This window comes from Hippichthys cyanospilos, chromosome 5 (assembly GCF_059441005.1).
Source record: "Hippichthys cyanospilos isolate Australia breed blue-spotted pipefish chromosome 5, RoL_Hcya_1.0, whole genome shotgun sequence".
Taxonomy (NCBI): domain Eukaryota; kingdom Metazoa; phylum Chordata; class Actinopteri; order Syngnathiformes; family Syngnathidae; genus Hippichthys; species Hippichthys cyanospilos.
The window spans coordinates 18,271,793-18,294,639 of NC_142373.1; the positions used below are offsets into that span (position 1 = coordinate 18,271,793).

Sequence of the window (22,847 nt, forward strand, 5' to 3'; positions counted from 1 at the left end):
GCAAATATCCTCTTTTTTTTTTAACACTTTTAATTTTGAATGTAAAGCTGAATACAAATATGTTTCTCAAATCACCGCATGAGAAGCTGATGCCTCCCCAAAATATGAAAACCCAACCAATTTTTTTCCTCTTAGTTTAAATCCACAATTACCTTTGCACACTACATATTCTAGACACACATACATATGTATAGATGTGTCTATATGTATATATGTTTATATTTTTGTATGTATATGTATACAGTATATATATTTATATACATTTTATATAATATATATATATATATATATATATATATATATATATATATATACACACACACACCTCTGCATCTCTGTAAATAACATTGTAAAGTTAACAGCGAAAATATGAAACTAAGTTAATTTTACCTCCAAATTAAATTCAATGGCTTTTTCCTTTCAGGAAAATACACAACTTAGTTCTTTTAAATTTCTGTCCAAATTGTTTTACAATGAATTTCGCCAGGACATTCGGTAAGCATGGATTTGGTAAAATATTACAGAGCGTTGGGTAGGTTCTTGGGGGGGCTTTGAAACAGTCATTTATGGGAATGCTACGTTGTTTTTTCTTCAACATCATGCGCCAATTTTCCCCTTCCACACCCTAAAAGCCAACACACATTTGATGATCATCCATTCCATATGGTGTTATGATGATGATGATGATGGAAATTCTTCATCATGCATTTGAAAATAATCCACTCCACATTATATTATAATTTAGCAGACTCCGAGACGGGGAGTGACATAAATGGCACTTCTTATTGGATATAACTTCTCTCACATAAATGTAATATCAGACAGTATAGAAATTCAATACAGCATGGTCAGGAAACGTGTCGACCGATGCGCATCATATTCACGCTGTTGACGACGGCGTCGCGATAATTCTAATGATTGAGCTAATCGTTTCTGAGAGATAAAGCATGAAATCAGCACTAATATTTTATCGACCAAAACTTTTTCAACTGCAGCCGGGTTCTTTCCCGAAGCCACTTTAAATAGAACGGAACACCCTGCTAAGAATATTGCTGATGGGACAAAAAAAAAACAAGTGGTTACACTTTCTTCTTTTACCATCTTAATAGAAACAGCCCAGAGCTTTATGTGTGTGTGTGTGTAATGAGCATATGAATATGTGAATACATGTATTCATTTATGCACAAAAGTGGATTTTAAATGTGTGTCAGAATGTTTTTAGCAGACAGTCGCATAAAACGCTCAGCACAAGTCCAACTGATCCATTTTATAATGACCTTTTGGCAGAACTACTATTTGGAGTAAATAGTTTTCAGCTTTCGGTTTAGCGTTGCGTTTTTAATGTCTTTTTCTTCCCCAATTATTTCTTCCTCCACCCACCGCTAATGTCCTCGCTCTTGTGCTCTTAGTTGCCCTCGCGTTAGTCCATTTCTTGCCAACACCATTCAGGCTTAGAGGCTGACAATCAGGCTGAGGGGCTTAGAACGAACAACGGCTCCCCGAAAATGTGTTTGTACGTGATGCTGAGGGAGACTGCCGCAGCCCATTGTCTGAATCTCTCCCTCGTGCAACTTTGACTTTGATGACAGTCACATACTGCCAAGACGCTGCCAAAAAATGTGTCTTCAGAGAGCCATGTCTCGCTATATCCCCGTGCCTCTGCGATTGTTTACCGCTATCTGTCGCTTCTCCTTCTTTTTTTTTTTTGGATTTGTCTTCATCTTTTTTTTTCGTCCATTGTTGCCTTGTCTTGCTGGTTCTTGCCGACTTTGCTCGGGACTCAAGCTAAAAGCCACCTAGTTAGGCTTATATGGATTGATGTATTGATTTGTCAGGGAGAGAGAGCAGTGCATCTTTGTGAGTCTCTGCGGGTGTGTACATGTGTGTATCACTGCACATTAGCTCTTCTCGACAGTCCTTAGACACGCAGTACAAATAGCTCAGTCTTTGTACTGCTCTACTCCTTTTTTTTTTTTTTTTTTTTTACATCTCTTTGCATACCTTTTGTTTTCCACCGGATATGTATCTTTTTCAGTGCGATGCTCTTGGTTGCTGCTTTGAATAGCGAATGCCCCTTGACCCCTCTCCATCTTCCCCAGTAAGCCAATGAAAGTGAGCTGTAATCAGTAGATGGTCGGCACTGTCCTTTTTGGCTGGTACACCCATTTATCTCTATCAGCTTCTGCAGAGTTATCAATGACATGTGGGTGTATTGTATACATTATGATGCTTGAAAGAAAAAGGCAACTAGAGAGGGGGGCCATTTGTTTCTGTCTTGATGTGTCAGTAATTTCCTGCAAGATGGATTCATTTATAAACTGCCGTTTGACTAAGGAGGAGTGTACTGACTCACTTGTGTCATCCATAAACCTACACTGTAAAAGGTTCACTGCTAAGCAAAGCCAAAAAAATAAAGCTTAGTGTGACATTTTTGACAGTGTCCTGGATGAATGTTTTTGGAGTACAATTGATGAGAGTTGTCGCAGTCTGATCATGTTTATCTATCTATCTATCTATCTATCTATCTATCTATCTATCTATCTATCTATCTATCTATCTATCTATCTATCTATCTATCTATCTATCTCTCTATCTCTCTATCTCTCTATCTCTCTATCTCTCTATCTCTCTATCTCTCTATCTCTCTCTCTCGATCATCAGAGGTTATGAAAAGTGGGTTGTTTTGACACTGTATCATATGAGATACCCCCAAAAAATGATCATATTGTTATCTTTCAAATATGCTCATGTACCCGAGCTCATGATATACTACTTTTAAGCCACTCATATTTCAGAGATGTTGAGTATTTTTTTACAACTACTTTACTGTAAGGACCTGCTTAAGATACATTTAGTTCAGTTAATGAGATTTCCAGTCAAGGACTAATAATAAAAGTGTTCTTACGCTCAGAAATCACCTAGGGCCAATGAATCATAAACTGCTCATTGCACTGTAATTTGTATTTTTTTTTTTAGGGTTGGGGTGATTTAAGATGCAAATTATATGAGATAAGATGTAATATGTAAAATGGATGTTGTGGAATTACAACTATCAGATCAGGAATCATCTTGATATAGGGCATCATTTCTAAACATCTAAGAAGCCTGATATCACTTCTTGTACTAACACGTTCCTCGAGGCATGGATGAGGAAAAATTAGTCATTGACTTTCAAATATTATCACTAAGCGGTACAGTGAGCGGAGACGAAGTGAGCAGAAGTCATGCGAGGAAGTGGGTTTGCGTCAAATATTGGCAGTTTCAGTATCTCGGTGAATTCCAGATCAGGACCACGGGTGGGTTTTAAAACATGGGAGTGGTAAAAAGATATTCCCCCATAACAAATGGGACAACAACTTCTATACTTGGGCCATTAGATTTGAATTTGAAATATGGTGCCTTTGAAAGTTGGCATAAGGATATGGAGCGGAAATATTCTATTTGGACTAAAGCCCAACACTTTAACTTCCTTGCTGCAGACTTGCATTATTGTTTGATTTAAATCAAGCCACTAGTACGGCACTTTTGCTGTCCGGCACAGTAATCTATCGTTCCAGCTCAGTGATGATAACTGACTTGAAAGATATGAAATGTTTTAAAAACATATTATAATATTATATTGTATTATAATAATAAATCACATCATCATCTCCCCTTTGTTTAATTGATTATTTTTGTGAACATAAAAACACAGAATTTGCACATAATTCATGTATACAATCATATCATATATAAAAATCAAATTTCCATCCCACAAGAACTTTAACTTAACATCACAATTTTTATGTTTTTAATGATAGATTTCCATTTCATCCTTTTTCCGTAAATTGACACCTTGAACAAATACACACGTTTGTTTTACTGGGAAATTGTCTCCTGGCAAGGAGACCTATGGGCACATTTTCTTAAAGATCCCCATTTAATTTGTAACCTTGTTACAAACAAAACTAATATGCTCTTTCTAAGTAAAAATATTATCAAATAATATCTCCAGGAGTTTTGTTAATATATGCGCCTGTCAGCTTTATGGAATCCATTGCTCCATTGCTGTCTCAAAGCAATGCGGGTTTTCTTGACTTGGCAACAACTGGCGGAAAGAGCATTTAAATCAGGCCCGACTAGTTTGTTGTCTCACCGGCTTCTATCTAGATACAGAAACAGCATGAACAGGAAGAGGGAACAGTTGGGTTGGGTGGGGACCATTTTCAACTAAAAATACCAAAATAGGTCGAGTATGTATGAAGTTCCAAACCTCCAACACAAACGAGCGGTAAGTGCAAGTTAGTGGAGTACGTACGCTCACACCTTTTCTATACCTTCGCTATAAGATAATAACTTTATTGGTTCCAGTCGTGTTTTGCATTTGAACGTGGAGAGGTTTTGCTAGTAGTTCCGGTTTAAAGCTAAGCTATATCGCCACTTTAGCTCAGATTGACCTTCTTGAAGTGCAATTTTTTTTTTTTTGGGCTTTGAAAGTAGCCCATCGCCTTGGTGCCAGCAATAAGGCTTTGGGATAGCTTGGCAGGCTATCTTATTGTGTTTTATTTTCGAGACTTAATTCATTATTGTATTCTCTCCTAGTTCCCCTCTTGTTGTCCTGCTTTTTTTTTTTGTCTCTCTTTAATTTCTTATGCTCTTTGTCTCTCTTTCTGTGTCGTCGTCTTAGTGTGTGTTTTTCTCTGTCAGTACCCTTTCCAACTAATCACTTGTTCTGTCATGCCTCTCCCCCTTCTCTCTTTCTCACTCTCCCTCCAAAAGCAGCTTAATGCTATCATCTTACATTTGGACCGGGGTAATTACATTTATGACACAAATCCTGCTATGAACAAATACTTTATGTTGGAGAGGAAATGTGTTTGAGTGACAACATAACAAACCGCTTTGGGGTTTTGTGTTGGATATCTCAAAGTGAAGATATTAAACCTCAAGCATTGTTCATCCTGGTAGAGAAACGGCCTGGCTCTTTATTTATATTCAAACTGCTGATTAATATTGACTGGCATTAGTAAATGTACATACATTATAAAAGAAATAGAGGGTAAGATGGCTCATTTCCCAGAATTTCCTTGATCATTGAATGCCTTTTTTCTCTCTTATGGTTCCACAATAAAGTCTAATTCTGTTTTAGTCAGCTCTTTACCCTTGCCAAAATATTCCATTAACATGACAGATGCTGATTAGACAATATCCAGCAACGCCATGCAGCCATTGAAAAGCAGTGGGCCAACGTTACATTAACAGCAACCTGATTAACTCCTATATATATATATATATATATATATATATATATATATATATATATATATATATATATATATATATATATATATATATATATATATATATATAAAATTTACATCACAAACCTTTATTCAAAATCTTATTCAAGCTATTCATATTTTAATATTTTTATTACTATTTTATTGAAACTCTTTTTGAGCATAGCCAAAAAGAGCATAGACATCTTTTCAGTTCATTTTCATAGTTGTTTGGTGACACTTTGAACAGATGCACATATTTGCTTTCCCGGTGAATGGTCTCCCGGTGTTTCGCAAAACCAACAAACAAAACCCTGTAGATAAGATGCACTGGATTATAAACCGCAGGGCTCAAATCATGAGAAATATAATGCGACTTATGGTCCGAAAAATACCGTCGCTTTGTTCAGATTAGGTTCTAACCCCTAACAAAATCTTTCGATTTTAGGACATTTTCATTTAAATGTTTTACAAAAAGTGTCCTTGGTTTTTATTAACTCATTCAGTGCCATGGATGAGAATTTTCATCTCTTAAAATGGTAATAACAATAATAAATCATAAAATTCTGGTCAAAAACATTTTTTTTTTTTTTTTTTATGGATAGGAGCTGACACTCGTATATAAGGCAATAGAGCATTGTAGTGATAACTGTGACCGTTGGATGGCAGTGTTTCTACACTTATAACAAAGCTGTTACCTACATTCAAGTGTAACTGATGAATGAAAGTCAATCTTTCATATAATACCACCCATATTTACATAGACCTAGCACACAATATTGTGTTGGCCTTGAAAGATGAGTAAACATGGTAAATATACTAGCCCTCTCGAAGTTTCCTTTTCCAATAACGCTTGGCACTGGAGGAGTTAATTTTCGCTACAGTCACACTTTGGAGATTGTGTTAAGAGAAGTAGTACTGCTTCATAACATTAATATTGCAAACTTGCGATATAATGTCAACATTTCAACGGAATCGTTGATTGAGCTTAGGCTCATCTGAGTATTTTGTACAAAGCAGCAGTTAATTGTCATATTCATGTTATCGTTTAATTTTCTGGCTATTCTCTACATTAAATGATGATTATAGTCGGCATCTGGACATAATGTGTGGTGTGTTTATGGATGGGAGCATCACCAGTCACAGCCCCTGTCCATCTCTCCTGCCAGCAGCCAATGTAAATTATGCATGCATGCATGCATTCTGTGTTTTTGTGTGTATGCGCGCGTGTGTGTTTGTGTGTCTGCTTTGACTGCGTGTGGGTGGGCCAAAATTGATTCTGCAGTCACGTAGTCATCAGCCTTCTAATCTCATGACAAAATACGCACACATACAAACACCGCAAGACCAGTCATGCGTATAGGGAATCATTATCTTAAGTGATTCTGGTTTAGCTATCATGAATCAAAGTGGCATCGTATCGACAAAGTCCAGCCATCAGGTGTGGCGGCGTGCGTGTGTGCATAATGTTAACCTGTACAAATGTATTTTGAGTTGGCAGCGGGCCGAGTCTTGCTCACCACTTTCCATTTTTTCCCCCTTCCTCTCTGTCACCATGTTCCCAGGAATAAACTTGATTTGCTACCTCCCTGATGTTATTCCGCCATCCATTTTGTCCCTTGTATCGTATAAACCACGGAAATGCGTCAGCTTCTTGCAGGAATATGAAACATTTAATTATAAAAATTCATTATTTGTTGAATATCCGCAGTTCCTCCTAGTCACTGAAAAAAAACGCCCATGAATGCAGCACTTTCTCTCTTTCTTTGTCTCTCTCACTCTGGTTTTCTTTCTCTCTCTTTTTTTATGTTTTTTTTTTTTTTTTTAATAAACCATACATTGGGTCACACACTTCACATGGTATTTGCATCCGCCAAGTGGTCCAACTTGCACCTACAACCTCTCTGGCTTTGGATATTTCCGTGCAATCGGCTACATTCCCGTTGCGTTCATCATTCCTTCTGCTGCTCCCCTTCCTCCCTCAGTAATATCTCTCAATGCAGTCATGATGGATAGCGAAGCCGTTCGACTCGAGCAAACACATCCATCACAAACTCAACAATGCCACAGTAAACTCGATCACAGTTTTGGTTTCATGGCACGGTCGCTGTGAAAAGGCCATCCGTGCCAAAGGCTTTTGGACTTCTGGCCAGTTCGTCTGTATTTTTGTCCTCAGTCCTAATCTCCACAAAACAAAATTGCACTGAGAGTTTGATATTGGACAACACCCCCATTTGATTTTACTTCTCTTTCTTTTTTTTTTTTTAATATTTGCAGTAGGCTTTCCCAGCATTTTCAGCTCTATCTTTGTGTTCTGTGCTCTCTTTTAGCCCCACAAACTCCTGCTGGACTCGGCCCGACTCTCGGCTTGAAAAAGTCCTGTTCACTGGAGAGTTTGCAGACTGCTATGTCTGAAGTTAATAGAAAGAATGAACTGCTACCATTCCACCGTCCTCGTCCAAATATGACCAGAGGAAGAGGTTGCAACGAGAGCTTCCGGGCAGCTATCGATAAGTCCTATGACGGACCACCTGAAGATGATGATGGTAAGTGTCATTTTGAGCTAACCGCTATATCTTTGAAACCAACTTAGCAAATATAGTTAACATATTTACAATTTGGAATCCGTCAAAATTTTTGCAATTAGAGTGCAATTGCATCATTGTAACATTTCAGAAACAGCATTTTTGTGTTTTTTTTGTATGTGTGTTTCCTGTTTTTATTGTTTTTAATTGTCTCTTCAGATTTTTACTCCATGTACAGCAAGAACATTGTACGCAACAGTGGCTGTTTTAAGGCCAAGATGCACTAATTACACGTGGGTTAAATGTGCATAAACTCGATTTTTCCTTTTTGGGCAACGAAAAATTAAAATAACTTAATTATCATGTACAATCTTACATTTTTACCGCTGTAATTCAGTTATGATGGTATTTTTTCAATTAAATTTTTGATAACACACTGTTTGAAATTTTGATATGTAATACGTACTTTCTTCAAATCATCTTTTTTCTTAATTTCTGATTGTCTTAATTGTCTTTGACCGATTTATTATTATTTATTATTTTGTTGACATTCCCTTTAGCGTAGCTCCATCTAGTGGATGCTTAACGCAACCCCAGCCACTACTGTTGCTTCTATTCTAAGCGCCTTATAATGCGGTGCGCCTTATACATGAAAAACATTTTAAAATAGGCCATTCTCATTGAAGGTGCGCCTCATAATCTGGTGCACCTTATAGTGTGGAAAATGCGGTATGTCTTCCTTCAGTATGGGTTTCTTCACTTTGTCAACACACCGTTACAGTAATAGCGTAGAGTTCTGCTCGCTCTTGTACCATAGTGACGCATACCAAATTTTCGTGACTTCTGATGTTGAATTGGTGTATCTAGGCCCTTTGACTGATGCAAAGGGCAAATATATAGAATAGTTGAGTGTGTCCTCTCTACCAAACATTTCAGCCTCTGACACTGTGATCAATGCATAGACTGCCCCTTCACTTTTGTTGACTTAAAAAAAAAAAAAACTGGATTTTACCAGAATGTCACAATGCTGTCAACACAAACACTATGAAGCAATGCAGCAGATTGTCCTTCAGCATATGATTCAATATTTAGCTGGGCTCCAGCGTTAAATATTTATTCAGGGGGTAAACGCTATGTGCTTGGTTTGTTTCACTGTGAGGTGTGGCTCAATTCCCAGTAGTGTTATTAGCAGCAAACTCTTATCAGTCACCACCAGAGTAATGAGATGGCCTGTTTCAGATCACTACACTACACACAGGATGGACCTAATAGGGCATGTCAACAAGGCACACACGCACTGGCCCTGTCTGTCACCATGATTCTAATTGTTCAAAACTTTTGGAAGCCGCTGTTAATTGACAAAGAACAGTCCTTGAAAGTGACCTCACATTGATGCCATTCATAATTTCAGTCAAAATGTTTGCTTAGGAATGGTAAATCCTGCAGCGATGACGGATGAGTGGACATGCATACTCATTTTATTCTTGCCGCTCAGTGTAAGCATATCGGAATTTTTTTTTTTGCGAGTGGATTAAGAGCAAACTAAGGCATAAACAAAACGAAATAGATTTCATCTTGGACGCGTGCATATTTTTCTTTTGTCTGAAGGCCACAGCTGTCATTTGAACCTCAAAACTAAGACGCAGATGTGATATCCACTTGACTACCTAACGATATGCCGCTACTTAAACATTAGTCAACATCCACGGCTGTTTGGGTCAATGACGTTTAATTGATTTGAAAGAAGGTTTAAGTGCTGCAAATTTGGGATTATCTCATTAGACACACGCCGAATGCCTTTTAGTCTCCTTATTCCACACCATTTAACTCTCATTCTTTTAATCTTATCTTCTCTTTTAGATGCATCCGAGCAGAGTTCAGGACGGGAAACGCCAGCGAGTACCTCGTCGCGCCAAGGTGTAGCGGATCCAGTGGAGGAGAAAACAAAAACGGACAAGAAAAAGAAAGTCAAAACCAAAAAGAAGGATAAGAACAGAAACAAAGGAAAAGAAAAGGAGAAGAAAAAAACGGAGGAGTCTGAGGAGACTGAAAAGAAGTCTAAGAAAATAGGCTTTGGCTTGCTGAGGTGAGTATTCTCCCCCCGCTCCTTTTTCCTAATATTTGCTGATGGATAGGGAGTGATAGTTTCGTATATATTTCATTGGGTTTAAAGCAACAGCCTGAAACTGAAATAAAACAGATTGAGATCACTGCTAAGACTCGAGCAGTAAAAAAAAAAAAAAAAAAAAAAAGACAGCACATCTGCATTTTGAGTGATTATCATCCTAGGTGTCATGCACAAAAGCTATTGATTGTATAAAAAAAAAAAAAAGACAATAAATAGATTGCTTTACCACTATCAGCCCCATTTTCAGCATTTTATTAGTTTGGCCATGTACAAGCTTCTGAAGTTGTTTCACAAAACGGTTTAATGACATCAAGGTCGTTCACACCAACAACATCTGATTCTTTTTTTTTTTTTTCTACTTTATCAGTCCAAGCCAATCTGGGCAATTTATATCGGACCGGAATGCGCAGTAGCTTTTTAAAGGTACCATTTTGAAAAAGTCTTTCTGAGCGTACAATGTCAGCCAAGGGCAGCGCATCGGACTCGGCAAATAATAATGCCAGATAACGCAATATGGAATTCAGCGCCTGTTTTTCCGTCAGCGCAAGTAAACAAGCACAGTGTGCGATCACCCCATCCACTCGTATCGCATACATCAACGCACCAAGCACTTACCCCTGTGAAGCACTATCACGTGTTCCCTAGCACACAAAGACCACTATAAGAGCGCTGCCCCAATTTTCTCAAGAGGTGCTTAAAATTATCTGTTAGAGCTATTTGGTGTGATTAACTCAAACACTGTACAGCAGAGTAAAGTAGGCATATACAGAATGTGAATGGGAGTACTGTTTTTAAGAACAATGTGGACTTTCTGCTTTAATTCTAACCTAATACCAGGTTGCTTTTCTTAAGCATGAATGTTATTGAACTGAGGGATTTCACATGCCCATTACATAGATACGCATCTGTAGAAAAGCATGCGCTTGTAATTTGATCTTAAAAACACCTTCTCTTCGAGAGCTATCTCTGTGAAGTACTATTACAGGACTTAAAAAAAAAAAAAAAAACATCAAGCAGTGCCTTGTATCCCACTGATTGTGCCTCACAGTTGCTATTTATATTGAAATATTTTGTAACTTTACTACTCTGCGGGAGCAACACGGACACAACAGGCAAAGTCTGCTGGTGTTTATTTTCTTCTTTTTTTTTTTATATATATATATATATACAATTCTCATTCACAATGATACCAGTGGTGCTGAAGGGGAAAAAATGTCACGGAAGCAGAAATGAAAGTGGTAAATTGTATTTGTCTGGTTTCTCTGTGCAATGTTGTTAAATACGTTCACAGACAAATCACAAGAATGGAATGTACAATAGATTGAAAAATGAGATAACCATGCACAGTCATTCCAGCAAATATGACGAAGTTTACTAGAACATCTGAACATCTTTATTTGGGGTTAATCAGGTCCGATTTAAATGGTGGCAGGTATGTACCCATTTAATGTGAATTTCTTCTTGGTTTATTCTCAACATTGACAAAATACATCCTATTCCTTAGCTCAGGGGTGGATTTAGCTTGCGGGCCACATGGAGGAAAATCTATTCACAAGTGGGCGAGACCAATGAAATCATGGTATATTTTATATGTATTTAAAACAACTTCAAATTTATGATTCTTTTTTTAACTCTTTTAGTGCCATGCGTTATCGGAAAAGGAAACTTCTAGATGGCCAGTATATTTATCATTTTCACTCATCTTTCAAGGCCGACAAAATATGGTGTCCGAGGTGTCTGTAAATGTGGATTGATTCAGATTGATTTCCATTCCTTAAGGTGAATCGCATGTAGGTAATATCTATGTTGTAAGTGTGGAAACACTGTCATCCAATGGTCACAGTTATAACTACAGTGCTCAATAGGCATTAGGTAAGGCATTATTCAAGGGTGTGGGCTACCCTCCATAAAAAGGTATTTGACCAGAATTTTAGTATTTATTATTGTACTAACACTAATCCCTACCCCTAAAAGACGAGAATTCTCGCCCATGGTGCTGAAAGAGTTAATACTGTCCAAAATATCACAAGCCTAACATCACGATTAATCGTAAAATGTTATCATTCCTATCACTCATAATACAATTCAAGTTTTTCATTTATTGAGAATAATCAGCTCATTTTTATACTTTACATCACAAAATCATCACGCGGGCCAGATTATACCTGTTTTTGGGCCAGAACCGGCCCATGGCCCGTATGTTTGACACCTTTCCCTGCACAGGACTAGCAACTACATTGTCTCGAGTGTTTGATTTCATTCGAGCTCTTAAACAATAGTTTTCCAATTCAGTTGTACAGGTTGTAGTTCATATTAAAGGCAGTAAAGCATTTGTAATGATTTATCTTGGTCTCCTTTTTTAATTTTGAAAGCATAGCATTTGAACAGAGGTGTGCAGACTTTGTGTAACCACTTTATGTAAATACAGTATTGCGTGTGTGACTTACCACCGTAACATTTTTTTTTTATTAGCAGATGTTCACAGCTCCTTCTTAGTGTATCATTTATTACATAAGACAGTAGCGCTTTATACATTTTCAGATGATGAATGAAATCGTTTTTCTTCCAATGATTCTGCCAATGTTATGTTGGAGCTATTGACTTTGAAATTGCCCACTTGCTGTTTTTGTGCCTGTTTGGGTTACACAAGCTGGATTTAATGGCGATGTTTCTTCATTTGATCTCATCCTGAACTGAAGGATAACTACGCTGAGCTTCACCAATTAAATACATTTTAAGCATTATATGTATACAGGGTTCTTGGTTTATGGCAATGTTTTGCAATTATTTTTTGCAAAGCCCCCCAGAAAAGAGAGAACCTTTTGCGGCCCCCCCCCCCCCCCCCCCCCACACACACACACACACACACACTAGCCTCGCTGTCTCTAAATAAGATTATCATCTATGAAAGTTGTATACCTAAAACGGTATAAAAATCAACTTTCAACAACTGTAATTACTTTTTTACAGTGTTTATACAGTTTACAGGTTAGTCTAAAACTGCAAAAAAGCATCAAAGTGTGTGAAATGCAAAAAATTCTGATGCCAATCTTTATTTTTTGTAATTACTCTTCACATGGCATGGAGTCCTAGTCACTTGCTATGACCCGTGGACCCCATTTTTATACAGTATTGTGAGGTATAGTATATTAAACTTGGCTCTACTGTACATTTTCATGGTAGTTTTATTTCTAGCATCTTCTGTTTTAATTTTATTTATTTTTTTCCAGTCTTGCAGCGTGGTGATCTATGTCTCATTCAAAATGTTCTTGGCTTTCTTTTTCCTCAAGCCTCAGCTCTATCTGCCTTTGATTGCACGTAATGGTTAGAGACTAAAAGGGCAAATTGGCGCGCCTCGGAGTTCCATCTAAGCCGAGATCCGCGACATTGGCGGAGGGATAAATGTATACCGTAATGCTCTGAAGGTAGTGGTATAGTCAGGCGTATTCCTAATGTGTTTGGTTTTTGGTGTGATTATATTAATCATGTTCAGCGATCACACTTTTTGCATTTACCCGCAGTTACCTTTTCATTTGTCTGAGCACCATCTGAAAAGGGAAAAAAAAATGGAAAGCATTTTTTTTTCTTTCCTGATGGACTTTGCAAAGTATCACCAAATAAAACCCACATTACCAGAAAGCCTTCAATCCAATTCCATTTTAATTCACATGAACTCATTAAAATGAAAGTGGACAGCTGGCTCTGTCAACTAGACTGCTGCCATCTGCCAATCAGATATGCCAGTCACTTGTGTGTGTGTTTGTGTGCGCACACGTGTTGGTATGTGCATGTAAGTGTTTGTGGTTGTGCGTGTGAGATTTTGTATGAGATGTTTTGCACAAGGAGACAACTAAATGGTAAAAATATATTTGAAAGAATATGCAGACCAGAGATTATGAATATTCACTTTGCGATTGGTCACAGAGTCAGATGGTCGTCACATTGTTGGCTCATGGTCCCCGCGAATCATCGCTGTGCGTATGCGGCGTGCGTAACCCGCTAACGTTTGGCAGCTGTGCATGCAGTTCCTTCTTTCTCTCCTTCCTCATGCTTTTCTCTCATCAGCTGGTCCAAATGTGACACCTCTGGTGGACTTAAAATGTTCCATCGACGAGGCTATTATCTTGTCGCAACAGGGGTGCCCATTAAGGAGAGCTCGCGCCGTTGTGGGGTTGAGGAGTGCTACATCCAGTACTGCTTTGTGGTCTCGGTTTACATGTTTACTTGTTTGACAAGCGATTGATCGGGTACAAGCACTTGAATTCAAATAGTGAACAGAAATGCTCAAATGGGGCTACAAGTACGTAAAGGCACTTGGAATGTATGTGAGATTTTAACAGGGTTTATGCAGATATCAACAAATCGAATGTTATGCCGTGACAGAAGCTGTGCAGTTTTCTTTTCGAATTAAGTACACATTAATTGGAACATGAATCAACTTATTGCTAAATTGTGTAACATTGAGTTGAAACTGTGTATGCTTTTTATTTTCTTAAGATTTATACTGGAGTTGCTGAATACAATATGTCGAGATGCCACAAACAAATGGAGTTACAAATTTGTATACATCAGATACCGCTGGCACAAACTTTTTTCCCCCCAAACACTCCCCAAATGCTTTGCACTAGCTAGGGTCTACTTAACTGAAAAATATTTCTTAACTCCTGGGTGTGCGGGGATTTTTCACAAGCCTGGCCATATTATCACCCAACTTGGTCTAATGAAAGTGTCATAACATCCTCAAATAAAAATATATAATTACTTTCAACCCCTCAAAATGTTCGATAGCATCAGCCCTATTCATGCATATAGAATTTTTTATATTTTTGTACAAAAATGGTAAAAATGTGATAATAGCAAAAGTAACTGCGCTGTGTATTCATAAATGAAATTGAAATAGTTTTGAAGACTTTTGCATCATGTGAGTCCAGGCTCAGCCAATCATTGAAGTCATTGAAAGGCTTGCAAATGTCATAAGTTGACCATGAGCGCCACCCGGTGTTTTTGGGGTGTCACAAAAATTTCTATTGCGCTCCATTGGTGAATTGCCATTGAAAGGATTAATGCAAAAATCGGGTGATATGCATGATAAAACATTGGGTTTTCAATATGCCCAAAATTGACAATATTACCAATGGTTTGAATGGCCGTAAAAGAGCCGGACATGGGCTAAATTTGACACCTAAAGGGTGAACCTCGCAACCTCCTGTTTGCAAGCATTTAAGGGAGGGCAGCGTGGCATCTTGATAGTTTTGACAATCTATGCAGTAGTGTTTTTTTTTTTCTTTGTATTCTTTTTCTTTGAAATCACACATCAAAAAGCCTTATGAGGTACATAATTTGACAAAGGTTGCAAACCACTGGTGTACTCCATAAATTAAACGGTTACCTGCAAAAATAGTAAGAGTAATTTTGTGTCTTGTTGCTTGTTTAAGCCATGTTTATTTTTCTAATAAAATGCATGTCTTAAAACAAACCTTATAACCAAAACCACTTGAGTTATTCAATTTCTAAATTGAGTAGGAGCTGCCTTTCAATTTGATATGCAAAAACTACACTGCCTTCTGACCGGACTTGGCTTTTGTTTTATAATTAGCGAGAACATGCTCAAAATGGGTGGATGGACACCCTAGCTGCCAATCAAGCAATGTGACAGGAAGTCATTGGCGTGTCACTGACTGGTGTCATGCCTGCCAATCAGTTGTGTGTTCGCCTGTGCCTGTATGTGTTTGTGAGCGGCGTTAGTTTGTTTTTCACGGTTGCATAATGTCAATCAGCGATTTCCTCAAGGGTCGGCCCGCTGCGACGGCAGAGGGAGGGGTGACAGAATAAAAGTAATGAGAATTTAGTCAACAAACGTCTGCTTGTTTTCCTCGTGTGTCTTCTCATATTGGCTTTTATGAAGTTCAGGTGGTAAGATTGCCGTGGGTATTCCTTCATCTTTGTGGAAATGGCAGAGAGCGATGCTGTCATGTTCATCTGCAAGGCGCACCTAAAAGCCTTCCATTTTCTCAAAAGATGACAATGCGTTTTATAATCCAGTCCGCCTTATACAGTACTTCATCTCCATCTAACTTTTTCGATTCTTACCTCTGCATTTCAGTTCTAAATGTATTTTTTGCAATTACAATTTTTTTACACCCTGTTTGTAATTTTATACATATGCATAAATGCTCCAATTTTGAAGCAATTTATATGGGGACAAAGCGCAAAAACTGAGTTTTTGTAAAAGAAAGCACACGTTTATCAAATAAATCCTCAAACTGTTTTTAAATCAACAAAGCAATATCTGTTAACGTTTTTTTTTTTTTTGGTTGCAATTTGATTTAAAAAAAAAAAAATAAATCATTAACGCAACCTCAGCCACTATTGTGGTTTCTATTCTATGCGCCCTATAATCCAGTTCATCTTATAGTGCAGAAAATACCGTACTCTATCTAGGAATAAATTGGATTGACAAACCAGGATGAAAAAAATGCAGAAAAGATATGCTTTTGGGATCCAAAACAAAGCTGGCTCCACTTATTTAGTGACGCACATCACTTGCTGGGCTAGTACCCGCCTTTTAAAGAAACAGTAGTGACTGGGGTTGCAGTATGCATCAACTCGATGGAGCTGCGCTAAAGGGAATGTCAATAAAACAATCAGATAAGTCAAGACTTTTCAAACAGAAATCAAGAAAAAAGAAGATTTATGGAAATTGGTATCCGAAGAATGGGAGGAAAAAATTCCGCTCTCTTGGTTACATTAAAAGATCATAGGTCTCAAACTCCAGTCATCGAGGGCCGCAATCCTGCATGTTTTTGATTCTTCTCTCTCAAACACCCGATTCAAATGATTAAGATACTTTTCAATATCCCGTAGAGCTTGCTGATGAGGTAATCTTTTGAATCAAGTGCGCTTGAGCGAGAAGAATCAAATTTTAGGTGTGCCTTATACTGTAGTTCGGAAAATCCTTTAAATGATATAAAGAGATTTCCGTTGTGCCTTAAAATGATGCACTATGGCATGTGGAATATAAACTAAAGCGTCACCAATGCTTCAGCTGCTTTGTGTAGGGTCAAGAAATCAACACTGCTGCTGATTAGGAATGTTTTTAATGCTGTTTATCAATACTGTGTGCTCACATTTCCAGCCTTCGGTAAGCTGAGATCCCATGTCTGCTAGGTCAACAAAAATCCATCAAGCTTTTGTAAATTCCCCGTCTTACTAGTTAGTAATCCCCATCTGTGCTCCAAGAGACTTTGGGGGTTTAAGAACGTGTTTTCACTATATTTCCAGCAAGCACACCATCAAACGCAAATATTATTACCCACATGCACTAACATGTAAATTAAGAAAATGTTGCCTATGGGGAAGTTAACCTAAAACAAAGTAGAAATTAAAACTAGGCGATCTTTGCCGCTATATGCGCTGGTGCCGTATACAGTAAATTCCTCAAGACATTTGGAATTATTACTGTCTTAACGCCGCAATGGGGTTCAATTATAGAAATACCTTGGAGGGAGCTGTTTTGAAACCGAGTGATTGACTAATCCTTTTTAGTACATTTGGCCCTTCTATCAGTGTGAAATTGAAAACATGTATAATGCACATGCTGGCATTTTATTGCTTATGAACAAATCAACCATTAAAATAAGTCAATATTTCCCGCAGCAAATGATTTTTTTTTTTTCCCCCCTCTGGTCACAAGTCACACTCTGTAAATGACTTTCTCCTCTCACGAGCAACCTTCCTTTACCCAGATGGTAGCCTTAATAACGTGTACATAATTGTGATTAAATCATCCTCACATGCAAATGAGTGGTGGTAAAGAATGTAGTGAGAGGTCATGAATATTCACAAGTCATCCTTCTGTTCCTGCTAATGGCAGAACGGGAGCTTTTGCCTTCATCCAACTGGCTGCCAGTCAATCTTTGCTGACGCTTTTCTATTGTATTTCCTGTGAACAATGGTCTTCATGGCGTGTCACTGCGGTCATGTTGGGAATGTACCCTCGGGTTACGGCGTCCTTCGCTTACGTTTTTTTTTATTCTTTACGTTACGAAATGGAATACTACGTTTTTTTTAAATGCATTTTTCCCTCTTTACGGCGTCAATAACTATCATGACCGGTAGGGTTGGCTGTGTTTATGTTGTTTTGCCTCCCTCTTCAGGCGTTTTTAGGTAATTACTCTTATTTTCTGTTTGCGTCAAGCTGCCTCCAAGATGCTGGTCTGCTATTGGTTAGCGTCACGGTGTCACTAAGATGCCGACATGCCTTGTCGAGACTTGATCTTTTGTGAGATGATGATGCCAGCTGATTCAATTAAGAGTGGCAAGAAACACGAACACAAGACAAGATGAAGAATTTACAAAGATAACGTTTATCTTGTTTTGCTATAGTTTTTAACATCACGTGCTTCCTATTCGCATGTGTGTCCTATATTTGGACTATTACGAATTAATGTACATATTTTAACTACGGTACTTGAAAGAAAATTTTTTCCCTCTTTTTTTTTATCAAGCTTGTGTAGTACCCACCAAGAGGCACAGATGCAAAAGTGCTGGAGACTCACTAATTTCCTCACATCCAACTGTCACATGCCTTTATGCTCAGATCCACTTAGTAATACACTGTTTATTTCCTCCTTCCTATTATTCCTGTTCAGATTTGGAAAGAAAAAAGAGGACAAGAAAGAGACCAAGGCGGCTTTGCAGCATCAGAAGTCAGGCACACTGAATGACCTGGACTTTGAAAGGATGAAAGAAGAGCGTGAGAGGTGTGAATAGTTCATTTTTCCCATCATTGTTTTCTCCTGAATGCCAAAAAAAAAAAAACGGGCTCTGTTGTAAACACTGTAATTAGCCATGACTAATCTTGCATTGATTTTTTTTCTTTCTTCTTCATTCTTGTCATATTTGAGCCATGGGCCAGTAGAAATCGGTATCAGAAATGTCCTCATTTGTGTGTAATCGTCTGTCCTATGATCACAGGTTTTCAAACATGCTAAAATATGAATGTGGACTTTTGTGGTTGCTAGTTGTTTTTTTTTCTGTGTAAGTTTCCAATATTCCAAATCACTGAACTAAATCTGCATTTTCCATTTGTCAGAATTAAGGCAGGACATCCTGAGCTGCATGATCACCGTCCCAAAGACCACCAAGTTGCGGGTGTCAGATCCATGTATGAAAGTGTTGAAGATGACGACGCTGATCCCAATTATGCCAGAATACAATCCTTTAAGGACCGTGATATAGTTTCACCCCCGCAGCCACTGTTTCAGTCCTCACCACATAATACTGTCCAGCATGGTCAAGTCAGGACGCCTTCTCCTTCTCTTCAGGGCCCATCAAACATTTCTGGACAAGCCAATCGGAGTTATGATCCAGGAGCCATCCCTGAAAACAATTTTGATCAGCTCTATGCAAAGGTCAATAAAAATGACCCAGGAGTCATACCTGAGGACCATTTTGATAGGCTATATGCAAAGGTCAACAAAAATGACCCAGGAGTTATACCCGAAGACCAGTTTGACAGGCTATATGCAAAGGTCAACAAACCTAAAGGAACCGGGACAATTTCAGCTCCTGTGTCTGCTACTTCCACTGACAGGTAGGCCCTCAAAAATGATTGTCTGTGTTGTTCAAATTTCAAATTCTGACCCAAAATTGAAGTTCAAATTTTGACCCAGCATGACCTTTTTGATGTTTTTGATACTTAATATCAGAGGAAAAGCATACAAAATTAAACACTAGGAGGCTAAAATATTGCATGGATTGTCAAAACATGACATCTTTCAATATGCCACGCTGCCGTGCCTTCTAAATAACGGGAGGCCGAGAGGTACACCCTATAGGTGTCAAATTTAGCCCATGTCAGGCTTGTTTACTGTCATTCAAAATTTGAACTAATGTCAATTTTGGACATTTAGAAAACCTGTTTTTTTTATCCTCTTTCCCCCGATTTTAGAAATTTTTGTGTTGACACATTCCTTTTCGGTTTCATAAATATATAAATATACACCCCAGTTACTTTTGCTGTTTTCACATTTTTACAATTTTTGTACATAACAAAAAGTACTTTTTTGGTTTTGTTTTTTTTTTTTTTATTCTCGGGAATTGAGGACTGATGACAAGCCCCTCCATTCTTTGTGTGGCTTTACCCTTGCTCACATGAATGCCGCACTGAGTGTGTGAGAGTTGTCATCCTGAAGGATGGAGTTTGGTCTGTGCGAGTGTCTGTGAAGATATAGGACTGCCACCGGATGTACAATCTCATCTAAATATCTTTCTCTCTGTATTGAAATGGCTTTCCACAATGACAAGCCTCGTTTTTCAAGTCCCGGAAATGTCATCACACACCAACACACTCCAGTCAGGCATCCGCTTGTCAGCACCTGGGGGGTACTGGAAACTCAAAAACAAAATATGTTTATACCATGGAGATGAGAAGTCGACACATCCCTGTTCAAATGCCAAGTTTTTGTGAAACACTATAAAAAAATAAGACCAAATAAATCATTTCAAATGTTTTACCTACCAGCCTTTTGAGCAGATCAGCCAAAAATATCAGTTCGTTTTATGGTACAATAATAAAAGGGGGCAATGTAAACACATAGAAATGATCAAAGACATCATTTAAAAGTGAAATAAATAGGCTTTTCAGCAGAATACAAACATTCAAAGTAAGCATTGTAACAGATAACCTACCACTATGAAACATTATATAGTCCCAATACTTTTCCAAGGCATTTATTTCAAACAAACTGCAATAATATGTTGACTTGTTTACTCCCAACTGTTCCGAACTGTATTGTTGCAAAGGGCACAGTTTAATGTAGGATCATTTGGTAAAGCAATTAATCACAGAATTGCAAATATACTATTGAAAAATAAACATCCGCAACTGCGCTTGAGTTGAGACTCCAGGAGGTAAAAGGGAAACAAAAGGCGGGCGAGAGTACACAACAAGGAATGTATGTTGCTCTTGAAAAGGATTTGAATTCGAAGGTGTGATTTTTTTTTTTTTTTTTTTTTTTTTAAACCCCCACACACACAGTTAGGTGGAGCTATGTCAACCACCATCAATTTTCTGAAGTGACTGCAAAGCCTTGCTTTAGTGCTCCCTGCAGTCTTGAGTGGCTGGAGCCTACCTCCACCCAACCACTACCACTACCAAAGCATCCCAAGTGCGCTCAGGTTACCATAACAACAACAACAATCTCTGGCCCTTGACCAATTAGAATGCAATCACTCTGGAGAGAACAGAGTGGAGCGAGCTTGAGAGTCTGCGTTATTATTGCACGCGAGCGAGACAGATCAATACCAAATTATTGTCAAGATACAATAAAAATTAAATATAAACTATGAATAGTGACAGTAATGTGTCAGTTTGGCTTCTATTTTCACCATCTAAACTCGGGCTGCACAATTAATCGAATTTTAATCGCGATCACGATGTTGGCTGGCACCATTAATTAAGCTGATCCTCGGCAATATTAACATTTAAAAAGCCGGCTATAGTACAGTACTGTACATGTCAAATCAAGCACTTTATCATTCCACCACCAGGGGGCAATGTTTCCCACAGGTTTGCATGACAAAATGCTACGCTTTTCTCACCCTAATATATTACTTACCAGTGTGAAATGTCGTTGATTTTCTCACCTGATTCCTAATACAAACAGTGCTAGCTGTCAATTGAGATTCAACATTGGAATAAATTTAGTTTGAAATGCGCGAAAATTACATTTAGACTGCCAATTGATTAAAATTTGCTCAAAAGTAAACAGTCCTTGGTTCTAAGAAGACTTAGTCTTCATTTTTTTTCAATGGTTTGCGCTCAGCAAGTAAGTTAATTATTTACTTTTTTATTTTAGTTTATTATTTGTAAATATCAAGTCTTGAAGCCTTGTTTATATACTGCTTGTTTAAAAAAAAAGGGCAATAAATAGACATGTTTGAGCAAACATGAATAATCGTGATTTCAATATTGATCATAAAAATCATGATAATTATTTTGGCCAAAATGGTGTACCCCTAATCTGAACATGATGCTGCCAACTTGTACCTTTACCTCCAATAACATAAAAATTAAATGCCTACATTCAACAAATACTGAATCTTTTGATTGAAGATAAGACAAATAAAAGGGACCAAAAAATAAAACTGTTTGTCCCTACGTTTCACACTAGTCCTACAACCTCCACAAATAGTTCATCCAATCGAAAATGAATGGACGGCACATAATTTATAATTTTAATAATAGGGAAATGTTTCTAGAAATTCTATGAGATGACTTGATAATTTTCAAGTGAGAATAGCACAGTTAAGAAATGTTGATAATCATAACCTACTGGGACACTTTAGCGTTATTGCATTTTGGAATGCATGAGAAAAACCAGAGACATTTTGATTTGAAAAATGTGAGCGGTAAGGAGGTTCAAGGACCGTGGTGAGTATGAGCAAGAGGAGGGATTTGAAGTGTCTTGAAAGTAAAAGGAGGCCAAATGGAAGGTCAAGTAGGATTAGGAATAAAGAGAAGGGAAGTTAAAGAAAACGAAAACAGTGAGCGGGTGAAACAGAAAATAGTTATGGAGAAGAAAGAGATAGAATGAGTGTTTGGCACTAAAGGAGCAAATTAGTGAGAGGAAATGCGGGAGAAAAGGGGGATTTAGTTCTAAAAGCATGAAAAAAAAAGCCACAGAATATAGACAGCCGATAAGGGTTGGAGAATAAGACGAAAATGATTGAAGAAGTGAGCGGGAAAGATTTTGAGGAAATGGAAGCTGCAATGCGTATTTAGAGCTTCGAAATGTATAAAAAGAGGATTCGGAAGGCGGCGTTTGCGGGTTTAAAGGAGACGGGAATGGATCCACATTCGAAAAAAAAACTCTAGCAACTAGCAAGTGAATGTTTGGGGATTGTTCTGCAGATGCGGATATTGGGGTCATT

General features: G+C 37.9%; 1 protein-coding gene across 2 annotated transcripts in view; it reads left to right on the forward strand.

The window, feature by feature from the left end:
• LOC148423856 (partitioning defective 3 homolog B-like) overlaps nucleotides 1-22,847 on the forward strand; it is a 118,281-nt gene that overhangs the window by 49,861 nt on the left and 45,573 nt on the right. For both annotated transcript variants that reach the window (XM_088415659.1, XM_088415658.1), the window contains exons 19-22: nucleotides 7,589-7,804; nucleotides 9,644-9,869; nucleotides 18,563-18,673; nucleotides 19,006-19,506. In XM_088415659.1, the coding sequence (XP_088271785.1) occupies nucleotides 7,589-7,804; nucleotides 9,644-9,869; nucleotides 18,563-18,673; nucleotides 19,006-19,506 (1,054 nt within the window). The remainder of the gene's footprint in view (nucleotides 1-7,588; nucleotides 7,805-9,643; nucleotides 9,870-18,562; nucleotides 18,674-19,005; nucleotides 19,507-22,847) is intronic.